The sequence below is a fragment of the Podarcis cretensis genome (assembly GCF_951804945.1).
Source record: "Podarcis cretensis genome assembly, chromosome: 12".
NCBI lineage: Eukaryota > Metazoa > Chordata > Lepidosauria > Squamata > Lacertidae > Podarcis > Podarcis cretensis.
In genome coordinates, this window is record NC_137181.1 from 25,428,421 (window position 1) to 25,450,441 (window position 22,021).

Below are 22,021 nucleotides of genomic sequence, written 5' to 3' on the forward strand. Positions count from 1 at the left end.
CAAGAAACCCTCTTGAGAGAGAGGGAACATTCTTTTCAGAGGCGCAAATGACATGGACAAGAATAGATCAAATATGGATTACTAGTGGAATGGCTCCAAGGATAAAAAAGGTGGAAATCTGCCCAAAGACATGCTCCGACCATAACGCAGTGAAGATGGAAATGAAACTAACAACAGCTGGATCCTTCAGATGGAGAATGAATGACACCCTATTCAGGGAGGTGGAGATTTACAAAAAGGCCCAAAAAACCTTGAAGGACTATTTTGAGATAAATCTGAGGACAGATGTTGAGAAAAGAGTGATTTGGGACGCAAGCAAGGCCGTGATGCGAGGTTTTTTGATACAACAGAACTCTTTAAAGAGAAAGAAACAAAATGAAAGGAAGGATAAGATTCTGGAAAAAATAAAAGAAGGAGAAAAGAAATTGAGGTCTAAACCAAAGTCTCATGAGATTTTGAGAGAAATTAAGTTTTATCAGATGCAATATATGGAATTGATGAACCAGGAGATAGAATGGAAAATCAAGCAAATGAGACAGAGGACATTTGAATCAGCGGACAAATGTGGGAAACTTCTAGCATGGCAACTGAAGAAGAGACAGAAACTAAATACAGTCACAAGCTTGGAGGTGGATGGAAAGAACATTTTTAAACCAAATGAGATCAGCAACTGCTTTCAGAGCTACTTCAGGAGATTATATGCACAAGGGCCGGAAAACGAAGGAGACATAGAAGATTTTCTTAAGAAATATGGATTACAAAAAATTTCGCAACAAAGTATGTTGATTTTAAATGAGAAAATAACAGATCAAGAAATGGAGGGTGCCATTCAAAACATGCAACTAGGGAAATCTCCAGGACCAGATGGACTAACCTCCAGATATTATAAAGCATTGAAAGAATGGTTAATACAGCCGCTTAAGGAGGTTTGTAATGAAATATTAGAGGGGGAAAAGGCACCTGAATCGTGGAAAGAAGCATTTATTACACTTATACCAAAGACTGAAACTGAAAAAAACCAGATCAAGAACTACCGCCCTATATCATTACTTAATGTGGATTACAAAATATTTGCTGATATTTTAGCAAAAAGACTGAAGAGGGTGTTAATGGAGGAGATTCATAAGGACCAGGCAGGCTTTCTCCCAGGAAGACACTTATCAGACAACATAAGGAATATAATTGACATTATGGAAATGCTAACTGTAAATATTAATACGAAGGCAGTCCTAATCTTTGTGGACGTGGAGAAAGCCTTTGATAATATCTCTTGGAATTTCATGAAGAAGAATCTCCATGGGATGGGGGTAGGCCAAAGGTTTGAAAATGGTATAAGTGCAATATATTCTGAACAAAAGGCAAAGCTAATTGTAAATAACGTGGTTACTGATGAACTTTCCATAGAAAAAGGGACACGGCAGGGGTGCCCAATATCCCCATTACTTTTTATATCAGTCCTGGAGGTTCTGTTGAATATGATCAGGGGGGACCAGCTGGTAAAAGGAGTTCAGGTCGGAGCTAAACATTACAAATTGAAGGCATTTGCAGATGACCTAGTATTGACTTTACAAGAGCCAGACACTAGTACAAAAAGAGTTTTAGAGTTAATTCAATTCTTTGGTCAGGTGGCAGGATTCAAGTTGAACAAACAAAAAACTAAAGTTTTGGAAAAAAATTTAACAAATGTCGAAAGAGAGAGATTCCAAAATGAAACTGGGTTAATGGTGGCAAAGAAAGTAAAATATTTGGGGATTAACATGACATCTAAAAATGTGAATTTATTTAAAGACAATTATGATAAATGCTGGACAGAGGTAAAGAAAGATCTAGAAATATGGTCGAATCTGAAGCTTTCCTTGTTAGGCCGAATCGCAGTGATTAAAATGAATGTATTGCCTAGAATGTTATTTTTGTTCCAGACATTACAAATCGTGGATAAACTAGATTGTTTCAAGAAGTGGCAGAAAGATATATCTAAATTTATCTGGCAGGGCAAAAAGCCCAGAATAAAATTTAAGATACTTACTGATGCAAAAGAAAGAGGGGGGTTTGCCCTGCCGGATTTAAGACTGTACTATGAATCGGCAGCTTTCTGCTGGTTGAAAGATTGGCTACTTCTTGAGAATGCAGACATTCTGGATCTGGAAGGGTTCGATAATAGGTTTGGCTGGCATGCATATTTATGGTATGACAAGGTTAAAGTTCACAAGGGTTTTAAAAACCATATTGTTAGGAAAGCACCATATAATGTTTGGATTCGATACAAGGATTTGTTGGAAAATAAAACTCCTAGGTGGTTATCACCTATGGAGGCTAAGGAGGTGAAGAAACTTAACATAGAATCCAAATGGCCAAAATACTCTGAAATTTTAGAACAAGAAAGTGGTGAGTTTAAACTACAGAGTTTTGAGAAAATAAAGTCCAAGGTACGAGATTGGCTCCATTATTACCAAATAATGGAAACTTTCAAACAAGACAGGAAAATTGGCTTCCAGGTGGAGAAATCGAAATTGGAAACAGAATTGTTAGAACCCAATACTAAGAATGTATCAAGAATGTATAATTTGTTGCTGAAGTGGAATACAATAGATGAGACAGTTAAATCAGCCATGATTAAATGGGCACAGGATATTGGTCATGACATTATGTTTGCTGACTGGGAACAGTTATGGACCACCGGTATTAAATTCACGGCATACAATGCCTTAAGAGAAAATATTATGAAAATGATTTATAGGTGGTACATGACCCCAGTCAAGCTTGCGAAGATTTATCATCTACCCAATAATAAATGCTGGAAATGTAATGAGACTGAAGGTACCTTCTTTCACCTTTGGTGGACCTGCCCAAAGATTAAAGCCTTTTGGGAAATGATTTATAATGAAATTAAGAAGGTACTTAAATGTACCTTTCACAAGAAACCAGAGGCATTTCTCTTGGGCATGGTCGGCCAATTGGTGTCAAGGAAGGATAGGACTTTTTTTATGTACGCCACTACAGCAGCAAGGATCCTTCTAGCAAAGTATTGGAAGACACAAGAACTTCCCACACTGGAAGAATGGCAGACGAAAGTGATTGACTTTATGGGACTGGTGGAGATGACTGGCAGAATCTGTGACCAGGGGAGAGAGACGGTGGAGGAAGATTGGAAGAAGTTCAAAGCTTATCTTAAGAACTGTTACAATATTGATGAGTGCTAAAATGTCAAGGGAAAGGAAGATACAGAATTGCAGCGGAAATTGTTTGTTGAAATAAGATGAAATTGAGAAAGATAATAAGATAATAAGTTTTAATTAATTGGAGTAAAGGGTTGCTGAAAAACTGTAAAATAAGGCTGCAAAAAGGGGGAGGTATGGGGAAGTCCGAGAAAGAAGGCTTATGAAAATGAGGTTATGAAATCATATCTGTGTGTTTGTTTTTGTTTGTCGATGTATGTTGTTTTGTCTTAAAATTGGAAAATTAATAAAAATTATATATATATATATATATATATATATATATATATATATATATATATAAAAATAGAGTGTCTCTATTTTATGAGGAATGTTAGAGGCCTCTGGACCTCTCGTGGAAGGAGGCACATGACACATGAAGATGGGTCTCAGATGATGGTGGTGAAGGAAAGCATTTTAGTGCAAATTTCTCCTAATGGGCATATTTTAGTATGCAGTTTTGCCTAATATACACAAAATACAAGCAGAATGCAAGTAAATATAAATAAATACAGTGACTGGAACACAGGAAGCAGTCTTACATTGAGTCAGACCACTGGTCTATCCAGCTCTGTACAGTCTGCACTGACTGACAGTGTTTCTCCAACACTTCAGGCAGGTGTCTCTCCCAGCCATGCCTGGAAATGCCCCCGATCAAACCTGAGACCCTCAGATCAGATGCCCACCCTCTTTATTAACTTCTCTTTCTCTTTCTCCCTTCCTCTCTCTAATTACCTAGGGGATTTATTAGGTAAATACTGTGGTGCTAGTATACCCAGTGCATTGGACACCTCTAGCAACTTGGCTTACATCAAGTTTGCCTCTGATGGATCCATCAATGCTCCAGGCTTCAGACTACATTTTTCTGCTAGTGTTGAAGGTGAGCTGCAAAAACAGTGTGGTTTCCATTTCATATGTTGCCTTTTGACTATTGCTTATTGCATGCCATTGGGTTTGTCTTCTTCTAGTCCAGCTGCTATTGGCAGACCTTTTTTCAAGTTGAAGATACAGTGTAAGATATTCTGATTTTAGTTTCTGCCTTAATTATGAATCAAGACGAAATATGGTAAACAAGGCAACCATTGCAGACACCTGAGTGTTTCCTTTTGTTTGACCTTTCCTCAGAATCACTATACATTTTATTTTGCTCTCCTAGAAAAGATCAGTTCAGACTGCCTATTATTTGTGTCGTTCCAGAGTGTGGAGGTGATCTCCGTGGCACTGTTGGGACATTTACATCCCCCAACTATCCAAATTCTGCCCTGCACAAATTAAAATGCGAATGGAGAATCATGGTGCCATTGGGACGCCGGGTCACCCTTACCATTCATGACATGACTTTTGGACTCTACCAGAACTGTAGTTCGAATTATGTGGCTGTAAGTGTGGGGGAAAGGGTTATTTGTACTACTGTGAAATATGGAAACGGCATAGCAAAGTTAAATTGACTACAAAAACAGGACAATGGAAATTAAAACACACCTAGCTTTTTAGGAATGACTAGTGTTGGTTGGTTCTCATTGGGACTGATAGGGCAGAGGGCAGGAAGATCAACATTAGGTGGCGCTAAAGCCAATGACAGGCAAAGGCAACTGTTTTTGTTCCCATCTTCCTCCTCCCTGCTGAGTTCTGTAAAGCATAGCACAGAGACTAAGGAGGGGGAAGCTAGCTGGCAGTGCTGCCCCCTGATTGGCTGTAAGTAGGAAAGCAGGAAGGTGGGGGCTGACTAAGGACAGGCTGAGGTTGGTGTGGCAATGCCCCCTTTATCCAAATAGACCAACTTCCAGTTCAAATAATACAGATGCATTTAAAATACAGGGAAGTTGGGCTTACCAAACCTAATCCACTCCCTGATATCCCTAATACCTCCACAGCAGGAATTCCTTGCTTTGCAACAGGTTGCTATGATTAGTGTTGCTATGACTAGCATGCTTGCCTGCCCACTGGTGCAGTGTCGAAGTCCCACATGATACAAAGGTTTGGGCACAAGGAAGGCAGCTAGGCAGGCTGCAGCAGCAGAAGAAGAGGTGGAATATCTGGTCCTGAGTGCAACCTCCTCCTCCCTGCGATGTCTTGACTGAAATAATTTGGCAATCTTGACTGAAGAGCTTGGAAAGCGACTCTGCGGTAATGCACATGTCTTCTATATACAAAGTCCCCAGTTCAGACCTGAGCGTCTCCAGGTAGACCTGGGAAAGACCCCTGTCTTCTAAAAGCCTCTGCCACTCCTTGTCAAGACAATACTGAGCCGGATGGACCAATAGGCTGACTCGGTGTAAGGCAGCTTCTGACCCCGCCCCCCTTCACGTTTCAAAGCACATTTGTTCAAGAATTTCAATCAGGGTTTGAGGCATGTTGATGGTCATACTGCACTTAGAAGAAAGCCTTTTCTAAAGGTATGCTTGTTAATGTTATTCTCTATTTGGCAAGTAGGTTCACAATGGCTTTGGTGAAAACGCACCTCGACTCTCCACGCTGTGCGGTTTGGTGGCTCCAGGGACTCAGGTGAAATCCTCTGGAAACAAGATAACCGTCGTCATGGTCAAAAGTCACGATGGTTTTGAGGCAAGCTTCAGAATTACATATGCTTCTGATGAAGAAGCAGGTAATAGAACATTTTTTTTGGGGGGGGGGGTTGTTTTGTATTTGCAACTTAACACTGACAAAAAGAATTAATATAAAGTCTGTTTAGCAGCTTTCTCATAACATGGTATTTCTCTTGAAACTGACTTATATGAAGTTACAGTATTACAGTTCTCTGCTTGCATCTTTAACATGCAAGTAAGAGAACTGGAGGTGAGAAGTAAAGGAAAGATTCTGTCTAATTTTTGACCTGCCCAATGAGTTGTCTAATCAGGGCCTGACCTATTGTTAGAAAAAGTGAAGTGGCTGCCTCGGGTCCCTAAATTTGAAATGTCTTGAAAAGGTGGCAAATTCTAGTTATTTAACTTATTATTATTACATTTTTATTCTCAAGGACGTGTACTCATGGGATTTTCTGCCTCAGATACTGAAATAACACAACCAGCCTTGGATATTATGTACTTTGCTGTGAAGATTCATTTGCTTTTCAGCCTCAAGCAGTGAAATGTCTTGGACCAGCCCTATCACTAATACTGTGGTAGCCAACGCAACATCTGTGACATGTTGCCAGACTACAATTCCCATCAGTGTTGACCTCTGACCTTATAGGTTGGTGCTGATGGGGGTTGGATCCAGCAAGGTCAGAAGGGCACCACATTGGCTACCTGTGGTGGCCAAGTCACTACTTCTGTGACATAGACTTTAATCTGACGGCTTCAACAGCAAGCTGTTTCGCCTCTGCTTCATTTATCCAGTCTTTAAAGGGCAGAGTAGGGCAAAATAATGTCAGAACTTGCTGTGCGTCTCTGGTATGTTTGGGCAGTGGAATGATCAACTCTTCAGGGCATATTAGAAGAAGAGATTTTACCGTGTTATTTTTTTTCCAAATGTGTTGCCTGCTTTGAGAGTTATGGAATAATAGCAGTACCAAGAATATCGGCCTGGTAATCAGTGGTAGACTAGTACCAATATCAACAGTGGAATGTGGAAGATTATCTTCGGCCAGTCATTGTCTCTCCACTTAACTCAACTCATACGATTGTTGTGAGAAAAAGTTGGGAAGGAAAGAACCATGTACACCACCTTGACCTCCTTGGAAGAAAGGTGGGGTGTGAATGTAATAAATAGGTAAGTAATGAAATGTTGCCTTACTGTTCCAAATGGTGTTTTTTTTCCCCAGTGTGCGGCAGCCATCTGCTCAGTTCAGGTGGTGGGAATCTCACTTCTCCTGGTTATGATGGCACCAGAAATTATGCAAACAACCTGAACTGTGAGTGGGTCATCCAAAATCCACAGCCATCCATCACAACTTTTTATCTTCTCTTTGGAGATTTCAACTTGGAGCAGCACATCAATTGCCAGAACGACTACTTAGAAATCCGGAGAGGTAAGTTACAGCTGCCTGTAACCAGTAAATAAACAAGAAAGCAATTCTAGTGGGGAACAGGTGTCAGTTGGCATTTCTTAGTGCAGAAAGTATTGGTCTGATATGTAGAGATCTTTCCTATTCTAATTAATTCAAGAGGGTTCTGAAAGCTTCTGAAAGCTTCTCTGTGTGAAAGAAACAAGCAGAAGGTTCGTGATGTTTGTGTTATACCTTCAGAGAAGCTGAGCACAGCTGGCTTAAACTGGTTTTCTTACCTCTTTTGTCAAGGTCATGCTGACTGTAAAAGTAGGGTCAGAAGGAGCCTGGGTTTCACTTTCTGTTTCCATCACTCTTCCTTCTGGTGTGGTGTTCTCTACATAGTATGCCTAGTGTTAAGGTTTAGACTTATTATAAGTTATTGTAAGTTTAAGTCAAGTCTGCTGCAACTGAATTTCTTATGGACAGTGCCAATCCTGAGTATATTGGATTTGTGACCATTATGCTCATTTGCCTTCAGTAGCAGTAAAGCTCTGCTGGTCTATTTTTGGGGAATCCTGCAATGTGCTGAAGTTGTTACTCTGCTAACTATACAGTGGAATATACTCTGGATCAATATTGAGTAGAATTTCATGACGGGCAGCAGGAGAATAGTTGTAGTGAATGAACAGTCAAATCCGAAGCTCTACTGGGCTCCTGGTGACTGTGGTGGGATTTTGAGTTTTCCCTGTTGTTATTCCTTTATTCTGCTTTGTTCCTATTCCCTCCCCCCTCAAGGTACGTGTTGTAGGGATGGAAGTGCATTAGGTCCAGTCATAGCTGTCAACTTTTCCCTTTTCTTGTGAGGAATCCTATTCGGAATAAGGGAATTTCCCTTTAAAAAAGGGAAACGTTGACAGCTATGGGTCCAGTTGATCCCAAGCTGCCCTTGGAATGCCTCCTTTTACCCTCTCTTATTTTGTATTTCATTTTATTCATCGGACTATAACAAAATATCAGTTTTCCCTAGCCAGAGAGGGCCAAATGGTGCATACACTTTTAAACTGTGATTAAACCATGGTTGTCAATTAATAATAGGGAAATGGGTTCAAGAAGCCAAGGTACTGCAACAACTTTGTGTCTTTGCTTGTTTTGAAGGGAGTCAAGTTTAGCTGGCTTTAGATATTTCATAGCACCATGTTTCTATTTAGGGGATTCTGATGGAGAGCTCTTATACCGACTATGTGGCCACAGCCCACCTCAGCATCCACTGCTAATAGCAGCTCCTCAGACCTGGATACAATTTTTGAGCAATGATCAAAATACAGACAAGGGATTCTTCATCCACTATGGATCTCTGGGTAAGTTTCACGTTACTTTTACTGTGTATGGTGATTCTAACAGGTTGTACTGAAGGTGCAAAGCAAACACCTGTTTTCTGTTAATAATCCATGATGTGAACTCAATAGTCTTGCTTAACCATGGTTTGTTTGGACATCCCATCCCAAATGTTTGTCGCTGTACAAATGCACAAGGCAAGAGCTGCTGGAAAACAAATCAAGGTTTAGGGAAAAGGGACAAACCATGTTTGCTCATCTGTGAAATGGCTTGTGGCTTGTTAAAAGATATGGTTAAAACAAACAATGGCTTCCTGTTATATGTGAATGCAAGCAATGCAAGTGAGGTGTGTTCCCCCCACACCACCCAATGAAACTACCTAGGAACTGGCATGTCTGCATTTTCTATGAGCCAATGAACAAAGCTTCTTCAAATATCTCAAATTTTATTTCAGCCTGTGGTGGTGTGATGGAAGGTGAAAGTGGAATTATCTCAAGCCCTAACTACCCGGCACCTTACAATAGTTCTAGCCATTGCTCCTGGCTCTTGGTAGCACCAGAGGGACATACCATCAATGTGAGTAATGCTTTTCTCATCAGCTTATAATAAAATAAATGGGTGCATTTTTTATCCATAAGAACAAGGTGACTTTTACATGAAGTACTCTAATTGAGAGTATGGGTGTCATCATGCCTCAGACCACCCACTTGACTCCTTCCAAGACCCTCTGACCTTTCTAATATTTGTTGTATATTTTTTAAATGAACTGTTGTTTGTTTTTTGCAATGTTTGTGTGCTTTTTTGTTTTATTTGTTTGAGGGGAGTGTAGGTGTTTTACCTGTTTTGGGGGGGGAGGGGCAGTGCTGAGCATCACCAAATGGGTACATTTTGGTGTGCACAACAATGTGTTTCCAGATGTGTTCACCAAAATCCTGGGCTCCCCTACACTAAGCTGCATTCATCTCACCAGCAAATACCTGCAGCTCAGTAAATTTCTATATTTTTTTTTGTTTGCCTGGGATTAGGAAAACAGGAGGCTGTTAAACACCTTGGAAGCTACAATAAAATGTTGGTGGGTTGTGTTTGGCTTGGTTCTATTTAGCACTTCCTCCTAAATAAAAAAGAAAGTAAGACAAGTAAGTGAACTGAGCACATTATGATGTCTGTTATGCTGGAGTAAAAATGAGGACAAATAGATTATTTTATCATATTAAGCTATTTGTATTAGAGCTTTTAGCAGACTGAGATAGCTCTGTTTATGATGCATTTTTGCAGATACTATTCTATGTTCACGGTCATCTCTTATTGCTCTCCCACAGCTTACTTTTGTGGACTTTGAAATTGAAAATCACAGGACCTGTAGATGGGACTCGGTCACCATTCTGAATGGTGGATATCCGAGTTCTCCTGTCATTGGACGATACTGTGGAACTTCATCACCAGGCACCATTCAGTCAGGCTCCAATCAGTTATTAATAAACTTCAATTCTGACCACTCAGTGCAGGGAGGTGGTTTCTATGCAACATGGACTGCAGACTCTTTAGGTAAGCAGGAAACCATTCTAAATTCCTTCCTTCAAATGCATAGCATTGACTGTTGTGAAGTAGGACTCCCCACCCCACCCCCTCCATCTCTGGATATGGTAGTGGACAGGGAAATGTCTCCATTGCTGGAATAAAGAACAATTTTAATGAAGGAAAGCTTTGATAGTCAGAGATAAAATGCATGTATACCATGGGCAAAAAATAGCTCCATCTACCACCTGATTGTCTTAGGGCCCATTTTCATGATCTGCATCAGTGTGGTAAATGCTCTTGATACAATTGATAGATGCAAACTCTTTTTGAATTGCCTGTTAGTAGACCGCTGCACACAGTCAAGAAAGATACAGTAGTACCTCGGGTTACATACACTTCAGGTTACAGACTCCACTAACCCAGAAATAGTACCTCAGGTTAAGAGCTTTGCTTCAGGATGAGAACAGAAATCGTGCTCCGGCGGCACGGCAGCAGCAGGAGACCCCATTAGCTAAAGTGGTGCTTCAGGCTAAGAACAGTTTCAGGTTAAGAACGGACCTCTGGAATGAATTAAGTACTTAACCCGAGGTACCACTGTACTCTGATATAGGGACTTATTAATAATACACTTTTCAGAGTGTGCTACATAAGTCCTACATGACTGCTTTTGGTTACAAATGGTTGGGAAAGTAGAGAGCTGCCTTGGGCCATTGGTTCATCTAGTTTTGTAGTCTGCATTAAATGGCAACAGCTCTCTGTGGTTTCAGAAAGCTCCACCTGAAGATGCCAGGGATCAATGCTCAGACGTACTGTATGAAAAGCATGCGCTCTGCCACTGAGTGATGGTCCTACCTCCAACAGTCAGCAGAAGAAGCCACTGCCATCTGACCATGAATCCATACCTTTTCACCAGGAAAAGATTGCGCAATGTGATCTTCCATCCAGATGCATGCATGCATTTTTGACTCATTCTATAACCCTCTGTCATTTTTGCAGGATGTGGGGGCATCCTTCATTCTGAAAATGGCACCATCCATTCTCCCCACTGGCCCCAGGACTTTCCTAGTAACATTAGGTGCTCGTGGACAATAATTACCCATGAAAGCAAACATTTGGAGATAACCTTCAGTGAGAATTTCCAGATTCCAGATAGCTACGGGCAGTGTCAGAGCAGTTATGTGAAGGTAAGTAAATATGTTTTGTCAATATTATGGACTATGCTAAGTGTAAGTATAGTTCACTAGCCAAGCAGTTTTAGGCTGGTGAAGCAGGTCTAAGGATTGAGCTCCAGGTAAGTAGACGTACTGACTCTGTAAAGCAGAGGCTTCTGTGGTGAATTTTCCTGTCTGCCCATAGATGTCCCACTCTGGAGGTGGACAGGCAGGTCCACAACATCCAATGGCCCCTTGGCAGCCCTCCCAGGGTGCTTAGAATTGGTCCCTAAGCAAGGGTCTTTTTGGAAAAACAAGGCCAAGTTGTTCACATTTTATACGGAAAATAATGACAGAAAAACACCCCAATCTGTGCCTGCTTTTACATAAATTGATATGCACTCTGTATCAGAAAACCTGTTTCTTTAATGTTGCTTTCATCAAATACCTGAAAATGTTCAGGAATAACAAAATAATAATGTAAACTTCCTTGGCTGTTAAAAATCTGCTTCTCTGGAAGACACTTGAAGAGAAGGGGATGTTTGGCATTCCTTAGAGCCTAATAGTTTTCTAAAGAATTTGGCAGATGTTGTGTGTTGTTGTTCCCGGACTGTGCAAAAGCACACAACTCCCACTTGTTCATAAAGGGCAGGCATAATTTATCATTGTGTAGGAAGACATGAGCGGCTGGGTTACTGCTCAAAGAGGGCCAAGATGGCATATATTTGTAGAAGCAATGGGAATATACCTTGGCCAATTTAGAGTTCATGTTTCAGCCTACTGAATGGGATAGAGTTTGAAGATGTTAACTGAAATATGCTTTTGTGCACAAGAGATCCTTGGTGGGGGGTGCAGAAATCAGAAAGGATTTGCCCACTGTGGCTCTTTGGGTGAAGCATTCAATGTGCCATTAAAGAAAGCGATTTGATGCCTTTCTTTTTGAAAATAGAAGCTGTTGCAAACACACAAGAGCTGTACTAGGCCTTTGGGAACATGAGTCCAGGTTCTCCAGGTGTCTTCACCAGCAACACCTGTGTATTAATAACCATGCTCAGCATAGTTTGAACTTGTTGACCTTAATGGATTTTAATGTTTTCTCCCAGAATGAAAAGCTCACCCAAGCAGGGTTAGATTGAAGAATGAATTAATGCTAAGCACACTGTTAATTCCATCTCACCTCCCTGGTCTACGTTTGAGGCTGCATTTGAACATTGATAGGTGATCTCAGGTGTTTCTTCCTCAGTTATGCACAGTACATATAAATTACTGTATTTTTCTTTCCTAAAATATATTAGCAGCCTGAAACTGACACTAGCAGGTAAAATAAGGAAATACTGTACCAGCGAGTACACTGAGCTTTGAGACTTAACACTGCCATTATAGAGCTAAAGCGAAAGGTGCCATCTGTAAGATTTCCTCCTAATTGTTTCCCCACCACCACCATTCACATTTTGAAACCTGGTGCTACAATCAGGGTTTGTGTCTTGTGACAACTGAGAATGGGTGTTTTTATTATATGAGTCTGTATGAGTCTAACATCCTACTGTTTTGCTGGCCTGTATGGTAAAACCTGGCGTGCTCTGATCCATGGGGTCACGAAGAGTCGGACACAACTAAACGACTAAACAACAACAACAACAACAACAACAACAATGGTAAAACCAGGATTGCCATAAACTGTTTGGAGCTGGTGTAAAATGAAAATCCGCACAAGGCCTTATTTAGATGTTCAAAAAAGAGTAACCCTTTCCCCCAGGTGTTGAGAGGACGTGATAATGAACAGGAAGATGCAGTATTAGCTGTTGGGTGTGGAAATTCAGCTCCCGGACCTATTGTTGCACCAGGAAATGTGATGACAGTAGTGTTTCAGTCACAGGACATCCCAGGACATGGCTTTTCTGCATCTTTTATAAGCAGTAAGTAAATCAATCAATATCAATCAACCTCTTTATTATGGTCAATGGTCAGTATTAGAAAAAAGAAACTTCATAAAATATATAAAATAAAGTATTAGTATTAGAAAAAAGAAACTTCATAAAACATATAAAATGAATCCAAGCAAAACAAAATAGAGAGCCATAGCGATAAAATTACTAATAACTGTATTATACTATAAAATGCCAGGCACAGAATAGAAAGCAAAATTACAAATATGCTAAAATAAATCCTTGGAGAGTTTTCTATTCAGCAGCACAATATTTAGCCTTCCTGGAAGAGGTAGGTGCATTCTGGTCTTAAGGAAGTAAAATGCGGTAAATAATTCTGAATCCGAGGATTGCTGTGATGATCTACATCTGAAGCGTCATCTATATTGGAGGTGTAGCTTAGGTGCTTGCATACCTGGATTGGAAACTGAGTAGGATGTAGGCCTCTATATTGTTGGCACTGTTTATTGGGAGGTTAATTCAAACTGTGTCAGTACAGTGGCATCACAAATGCAGAGGATAGGAATACTGTAAAGGACCTCCCTTTCTCCACAGAAGCTCCATTTATGGCAGTGTACGTACTGGGATACTAACCAGATCTGATAGGCATGATACAGTGATGCAAACTGATGGCACAATGGACCCATATCCCAGGGTATGCGTGGGGTGGAGATATAAGTTCAGTTGTAGCTACGCCACATCACATTGCAAGTGGAGGCTTACAAGAGTAAATCCTCTTTTATAGAAAATATTATTTACACACAGACAACTAAATGTCTCAAGGAGAACAGTTCTGGTTTTGCACACTTTCTCATTTGCTGGTTGTCTATATGCAGGAATTATCTTATTTTGCTGTAGAGGTATATACAGACACATGAGACCCCACCTGAGGTTTGAAGTGGGAACTAGGATCTTAGATGTATTGGAATGAGAAACATGACACAAATGCCTTGGTTCTATTTTTTAAAAAATACTAGCAATAACCGTTAATTGCTTGTAAATCAACTTAAGCATTCATTTGGATGGGTAGAGGATAAATAATAAAACTATACTGACATATTTTAATTTTTTGTTTGATTTTAATACCTTTCCAGAGCATGCACTGAGACACTTTATAGGCTGCAAAAAGTGGAAAGTATTTTACATGTCCTTACCATTCTGTCCTTATACCCAGAAATCACATGGAGATAATTGATTTTGAACTTTTTCAATGCCAGCAGACTGTTTCTTTGTTTACATGCAGGGTGTGGAGCGAACTTCACTGCGCCATCAGGTCGAATAGCCTCTCCTAATTTTCCCCATCAATACGACAACAACATGAATTGCAATTATATCATAGATGTGGAACCACAGTCCATTGTCATCCTACGTTTCCATACGTTTGGTTTGCAATGTAAGTGACAGAAATGTTAATCCTTTCACCTCGGTATTTACCAAATTGTGAAAACGTTCCCTCTGGAAGAATGAATGTGTCTAAAGGCATATTCTGAGCAGGTATCAGCTCCTGGAAATCTTGGGCACTTGCTGCAATGCTTTCCCAGCAGCACAGCACAGCCCACAGCCAGGTGTCTGTCCTTGGCCCTCACATTGAGTAGGCAGATCTGGAGTTGCCACACTGATGTATCAGACTTCCCTACTCACATATACCGTATTTTTTGCTCTATAAGACTCACTTTTTCCCTCCTAAAAAGTAAGGGGAAATGTGTGTCCGTCTTATGGAGCGAATGCAGGCTGCACAGCTATCCGAGAAGCCAGAACAGCAAGAGGGATTGCTGCTTTCACTGTGCAGTGATCCCTCTTGTTGTTCTGGCTTCTGAAATTCAGGATATTTTTTTTATTGTTTTCCTCCTCCAAAAACTAGGTGCGTCTTATGGTCTGGTGCATCTTATAGAGTGAAAAATACGGTACCTTGTTTAAGGCAGTGTGGAAAATGAAAACTGGGGTACAATTCTAGATGAAGAGGATTTCAGAAGCATTCATAAAGTAAGAAAAAAATCAGCAGCAAGTAGTTACTTCCGTAAAGCATTACAGGAACAGTAAAGGAGTCACTTAGAAGATTAGTGTTCCTATTTATCTTTTATGAGGCCTCCAAGACCAGCTGTCTCTAAACAAACGGTTTCGTTCGTTATCTGTGTTTGCAAGGATGTATTATAGCTCAAAAGTGTTCTCGGCTCACTCTAACCAGAAGGATACAGAACACACTGTATCACAAATATTTAGTTGAAATCGAGCACACAAGGAGTGGGAGATGATTCCTAAGAGATGATTCACTCATCTTGGCATGTGCTTGTATTTTGGAAATCAGAAACAACTGTACCATTGTGCTGGCTTGTGCCACTCCAGATTATTACTTTTTGGCTAGCTTCTTGTTTACTACAAAACAAGAAACAAAACTGCAGTCCTGTAGCAGGCAAGAATGTCACCTATCAGTTATAGCATGATCCACTTTAGGGTTTCTTCATATATAAACAATAACCTGTAACCAAGCATAGAAAAAGGAGATCAGTTTTGAGAGAAAGAAAATTTGAAATATATATGGGACTCTCTCTCTCTCTCTCTCTCTCTCTATATATATATATATATATAAAATTCTCCTCTGATACTGTGTTTGATTTTCTCTTCCTTAAATTAAATGAAGGAGAAGATCTACCTGTCTTTGCCTCTGACCCCATTCACTTTTTCCTCTGCCTCCACCCACCACTGGCTGGTCCCCCCATGAAGATTTCCCATTAGGCTGAAAAAGTTTCCCGCTCCTGCTCCACAAGTAGTGCCCTAGTTTGGTTTCTATGATGGGGTAAATTGGCTAAAAAAAAGTACTTAGAGGATGGGTAAACAGTTCCACAAAATATTGATGAACTGTTCTAAATTTTTATGCTGTGCAGCTCATAATGCCTTAGGAGATTGTGCTTATGATGGAGTGAAGGTCTTCAGAGGGGACAGAGCTGGCCCTAACCCCGAAGAAACGTTTTGCGGCAATGAAATCCCTCATCCTATCAGCATCGTTGGATCCACACTGTTGAATTTCTACACAGATTCTCATATTGTTGGCGTCGGATTTCTGGCCACTTATGCTGCAATTCGTGAGTAGCCACACATTGTTAGTGGGAACAACATGTGTTTCTATGCATCAGGCAACGTAATGATGCCCTGGAAGAAGACCTAACTATCCCTTGACTTTCTGGGTTCCTCCAAATTTGTAAAAACAAACAAGACACCAACCAATGAAAAACCTCACCCATTTTCAGAACCACTGCTTAGAGAACAATTTGATCTAGGGGCCAAGGGGTAATCCATGTAACCCATATGGGCACCTGTAGTCTAAGGATGCTATCCAACTAATGCATCCCATCAGACTGTGCAAGAATATGCACTTGCCCAATAAAACTTCTCCCTTTTCCTCATGTGAATGCCCTGTGGTCTTCCCACAAATCTGCTCCATAAGGCTAGGGTAACCCCTGGAACAGATTTAGGGGACACTCGAGAGAAGAGAGGGAGAAGTTCCATTGCTCAAACAGAAATCCTTGCACTGATGCAGCCCATTAATTGGATATCACCCTATGAACGCTTGTTGCAAAGCATCCCCTTCTGTGATCACAGTGGCTTAGCTACAGATAAGTAAGCTTAGGATTTGATCCTTAGTTTCAGAGTTAACTGTGACATATATCACACACAAAGCACTCCTCCTGTTTTCAGAAATAATTGTCATAAAACACTCAGGATTAGCCCAATGCCAAATAAACAGTTCAAGGCCATCTCTTTTCATTGTGTATATCCCACTGGCAATGAAGCAAAATGACCCTGAATACAATGCCGTGTTTTTACATTTGCATGATTCAAGGTTCAGTGCCAGAATGGGATTCTAGCAAGCAGTTTGCAAAACAATTTCTCCTCTGCTTTTCCTTTGCCACCGAAATAGTGGAATCCGGAATGGAGAAATCCATGTGCACACATTCAGCATAAATCTGTAGTCATTTTTTTAGTGAGTTCTTGTAATTTTTTATCATCATCATCATATTTCCAGGGAATACATTTTTTAGTAAATTTTATGCAACCTATAAAGCATTGTTCTTGTTTGCTCTTTTTAAAAACTTCCTGTACATTAATCTCATTTGGGTCTCATAAAGAAGCTCCTAAGAACACATTAGTTCTATTACATATGAATTTACTTTGCAAAGATCACATAGTGCAATATCCTCAAAGACAAACTATCCAATGCCCATGGGATTGAGCTATTGGAAGTGTCTAGTCCAGTATAAAATGTTCTAGGCAGGGAAGAAACTAAACCCTCTTCCTTTGGATGTGGCTTCTGAGTCAAAGAAAATAGCTAGGCCCCAGCTACCTCACAGACCTTGACAATGGGAAAAAAAATTAAGACTTAATCAAACGTTGGGCTGATAACAAGTATGTGAACCTCATTTTTTTGTACCAGGTAGTATGTTCCCTCCTTGCCATAGCCTTGAGAAATAGCTATTTGCCTCAAAGCATGAAATCAAGTATCATTGTTTGAAATGAGTCATCCTGAGAGCTACTGGCCAGACGGAATACCATTGAAGATGACAATGTTAATTTACTTGTGAAAGAGGCCTTCATAACTCACTCAAATTGGCTGCTGCCACCTGACCTTTAACTCCTGACATTTGTGAAGTATGACTAGTAGCTTTTTATTGGCTTTTTGGCCCATGCAAAACACATTCTAGCCATGAACATTCTGTTTCCTTCTAGCTTCATCCTTCACAAAAGACAAAAGGGGGAAGAAGAGAGAAGCTTTTCTCTTCTTGCGTACCATAAGCACTGCTTTTTTAAAACCTCTTGTGCTTTTGTCTCTTATTTGTCAACAGTCCAAAGGGCAGCGCTCGATAGACGCCACCCTACCGTAGCTGAAAATGAGGAATGGGAGCCTAGGCATTCATTGCCTGTTAAAGAATTTGCTTTGCAATGCTAGTGGTTGCTGTGATGACTAGTCCTTTAGAAGCTTGGACAGCAGTGGGCTTGGGCGATTTGTCAAGAGAGAGCCCAGAGTGGTTGACTGCCAAATGGAAGACTATAAAAGAGAGCACAATGGTGGTCACAGATGGTTTTGCAGAGAGCTGTGAACCAGAGGACAAAGACTGAGCCACCTCTCAGACTCCCAATGGCATCCATTATGGAGAATAAAAATAAGAATGTACTGTGGCTTCTGCCGCTGCAAATTCTTCAGTAGATCTTAAAGCGGGCATTAACTTTCACCCTGAGGGAGCCATGCAGCAGTTACAAAGCCACTCAATCACCCTCCACCTCCAAAAAGTTGGGATCTCCTACTGAATCCAACTGAAGGATTTAATGCATTTCAAAGCCTTTCCCATGCACCAGTGAAGTAATCAGGGACACAGGAAACAACCATCACTGTGGCTCAAATACCGTATTTTTTGCTCTATAAGACTCACTTTTTCCCCCCTAAAAAGTAAGGGGAAATGTGTGTGTGTCTTATGGAGTGAATGCAGGCTGCGCAGCTATCCCAGAAGTCAGAACAGCAAGAGGGATTGCTGCTTTCGCTGCGCAGCGATCCTTCTTGTTGTTCTGGCTTCTGAGATTCAGAATATTTTTTTTCTTGTTTTCCTCCTCCAAAAACTAGGTGTGTCTTATGGTCTGGTGCATCTTATAGAGCGAAAAATACGGTAATTAAAGAAACCAATGGTCTCCTCATATATGAGCCTCTGTGGTCATCAGGAGAGGGCCTCTTTTGAACTGGGGCAGCCGCTCTGTGGAACTCTGTCTCAGGAGATCCAGTGAAAGCATTTTGCCACCTACCCTATGGCATTGTTGTTTGGGTAGGCCTTCAACCTCCAGGCTAAGTGCTCACTTTCTGCTGGTTCTTTTCTTTTTAAAAATGTAACTTTTATGAATTGTTGTGTTTTATCTGCATCTTCTGTTGTACTTACCATTTTACTTTACTTTACTTTACCCATACTAGTATTTGTTGTATTAAATGGAGTATGCTGGTTTTTAACCATATAACAAATTATATATATACTAGAATGTATACCTCCATGTTGCCCTCCAGATATTGTTGGACTCCAACTCTGAAGGAGAAAATGAAAGGGATATTTGACCAGGTATCAACAAAATAGACCAGCGCTTACTGCATTTTAGTGAAACCCTAGACCCAAAGTGTGTATGGCAAAGAGGTTCTTCGGCAGTAATGATAATCTTTTGCCTTTCACTGCAGCTTGTGGCGGCGTATTCAACAGCTCTCGAGGTACAGTCAGGAGCCCTACCCATTCATTTACTGAGTACCATCACAACATGAACTGTTCATACTACATCACTGTCAGAAGCAACAAGATAGTGGCACTCAAGTATGTAAGCCAAGAGCAGTTTTCAGTTTATGATGAAAAAATCATGGTTTCTAGGTTTGGTTTGATTTGGGTTGGTTTGGGTTGGGTTGGGTTGGTTTGGTTTGGTTTTAAACTGCTATAGTGACAGCAAGCATGGGAATTGTTAGTGCCTTAGTACCTAGGACTGTGCACACTATATATCTTTAAAGCATATTCAAAGTACATTCTTTCCCTCAAAGAATTCTGGGCACTGTAGTTCACCTCTCACAGAACAACCCTTAACAAGCTACAGTTCCCAGAAGTATTTGAGGAGAGAAATGTGTTTTAAAAGTATGCAGCCAATCCCATGGAAGTTTACTTTCAAAATAGCCTAGCTGCACCCAGTGTGATTTGTTTCCAAGTATATGTAGGACCGCAATTTTATGCAACTTTATTTGTAAGTCAGTGCCGTTGAGTTCAGTGGGACTTATTTCTGAATAACCTTACATTGGATTGTGATTGTAGTTCTACCCTTAAGTGCTTTTTCTTCAGTCCAGAACCTTTCCCATAAAAAAAACACCCAAGAAAAGTCAGAATGCCACAGTGTTTGAATAGACCAGGGTAGACGACATGGTACGCTTCAGGTGCTGTGGACAAGAATGGATAAGAAATTTATTTTGGTTTGCATTTTAATGTGTGTCCACCTAATTTGCACATCCCAGACCAATATGCAAACCAAAACTCAGTGAACCTTCGAAATTTGCACTTCCCTGAATTTCTGCGATGCACAGAACCAACCCAAAAGTGTGTGCAAAAATTGAATACTAGCGAAAAGTGCACAATCTTTGTATATAAGTGAAAGGAACATGCAAAAATACAGTACTGTAGGGAACATGGCTTGAAGAAAATGCATATTTTAGGTCCAAATGTATTTAATAGGATAAATATACAGGAAAACACGTACATTCTTTTTCTGTGTCTGTGTATTATGTAGACTGAATTTAAGATTGAAAAAATGAGGAACCGAGAGAAACCCAGTTTGACAGATTCTGCCATAATTCTTTCCAGCAAAGTGGAATGCTCTTCCTATTGAAATCAGATAGGCACTTAGGATCCGATATCTAGTCACCCTCTGGAAACATTTTTGTTTCACCAAATGTTTTTGAAGAGTAGATATATTTCAGTGTTCTTCATTTGTTCTGTGTTTTATGATACTTTAATCATATTTTTCTTGCATGCTGCCATGATTGTTTTTAATGAGCTGAGAGTGTATAAATTTCTGTAAAGAAATAAAATACTAGTCCATTGACTATGCTGGTTGGGGCTGATGATGTTGGCCACACCAATGGAGACTGATATCTGTTGCCACTATTTTTTATCCCCAAATGCATTTTAAGAAAACAGGACTGAAACAATCCCACTTATTAGTAAAAATGCCCTTGACAGGTTCAACAGCTTCCACCTTGAAGCATCCTCTTCTTGCCACAAGGATTCTGTTACTGTGTATGATGGCCTGAACATATATGCTCCGCTCCTGGGCACGTTCTGCGGCGTGGCCCTCCCACCTTCTATCAAGAGCTCCGCAAACAACTTGCTCCTGCTGTTCAGGACTGATTCCTCTGGAACAGCCAATGGATGGAGAGCATCATTCAGAGAGACACTAGGTAAAAGGGAATTCTCCAGCACATTCAATGCAAGCCAGCTGCTATGAAATAGCATGAGTTATATATAGGAAATATTTGCTAGGTTTTCTTTTCTTTAGTTGCTTCATTTGTGCAAACCTAGACTGGCATATCCGTGAATGCTTTAGCACCTTAGTAGACCTGAAGTACCCTTTTTTATACTCATAGTGAGGGTAAAGTATAATGGTTTAATATTACAGTATTTAGTCATTCTGCCCAGCCTTACCTTCATGTGCAGCAGAATGAGGTGGTAGGATCCTGAGCTCACAGGGTGAACTGTCCCACACTGGGGGCAGGGGAGCACCAGATGATGGTTTATGAATGTTTTCCTATGTGTGCTGCTCTGGTTCGCCATGACTCGGAAGCTCTACGCCGGCTCCCTTGGCCAATAAAGCGAGATGAGTGCCACAACCCCAGAGTTGGCCACGACTGGACCTAATGGTCAGGGGTCCCTTTACCTTTAATGTTAATTATACAGACTTTAATTCAGCCTTCCTATGACAGTTGAATAGATCAGTGATAGACTGAAAATAGCTACCTACCTGTTCTTCTTTTGGTAATTCATTGGGGTTTTGCAGGGTGGGGTGGGTGGGTGGACGGCAGTAACTCCCTTAACTTTTTGTCACTTTGTCATAAAGCATTTGTGACGTAGCAGAAATATCCTTAACACTCAGCTATTGTGCACATGCGCACACCACAGCTGGCAGCTGTTTTTCATTTGATACCATCTAAAACAACGGTTCTCAACCTGTGGGTCCCCAGGTGTTGTTGGACTACAACTCCCATCATCCCTGACCACTGGTCATGCTGGTTAGGAATGATGGGAGTTATAGTCCAACAACATCTGGGGACCCACAGGTTAAGAAACACTGATCTAAAAGCAATATAGCGATAAGGAGTATATCTGGAGTGCTACCTTCTCTATATTACAAGGTTATTGTGAAATTAAAGTGCTGCTTCCTCGTGGAGGAAGG

General features: G+C 40.6%; 1 protein-coding gene across 1 annotated transcript in view; it reads left to right on the plus strand.

Moving 5' to 3' along the window:
• Positions 1-22,021, plus strand: part of CUBN (cubilin) — a gene marked incomplete at its 5' end in the record, with an annotated part of 137,108 nt that overhangs the window by 100,613 nt on the left and 14,474 nt on the right. Inside the window, 13 exons of the mRNA XM_079947699.1 lie at positions 3,955-4,095; positions 4,413-4,594; positions 5,649-5,820; positions 6,979-7,185; positions 8,352-8,501; positions 8,933-9,054; positions 9,798-10,023; positions 10,993-11,180; positions 12,904-13,063; positions 14,316-14,465; positions 15,955-16,152; positions 19,278-19,407; positions 20,812-21,029. Of these exons, the coding sequence (XP_079803825.1) occupies positions 3,955-4,095; positions 4,413-4,594; positions 5,649-5,820; positions 6,979-7,185; positions 8,352-8,501; positions 8,933-9,054; positions 9,798-10,023; positions 10,993-11,180; positions 12,904-13,063; positions 14,316-14,465; positions 15,955-16,152; positions 19,278-19,407; positions 20,812-21,029 (2,244 nt within the window). The remainder of the gene's footprint in view (positions 1-3,954; positions 4,096-4,412; positions 4,595-5,648; positions 5,821-6,978; positions 7,186-8,351; positions 8,502-8,932; positions 9,055-9,797; positions 10,024-10,992; positions 11,181-12,903; positions 13,064-14,315; positions 14,466-15,954; positions 16,153-19,277; positions 19,408-20,811; positions 21,030-22,021) is intronic.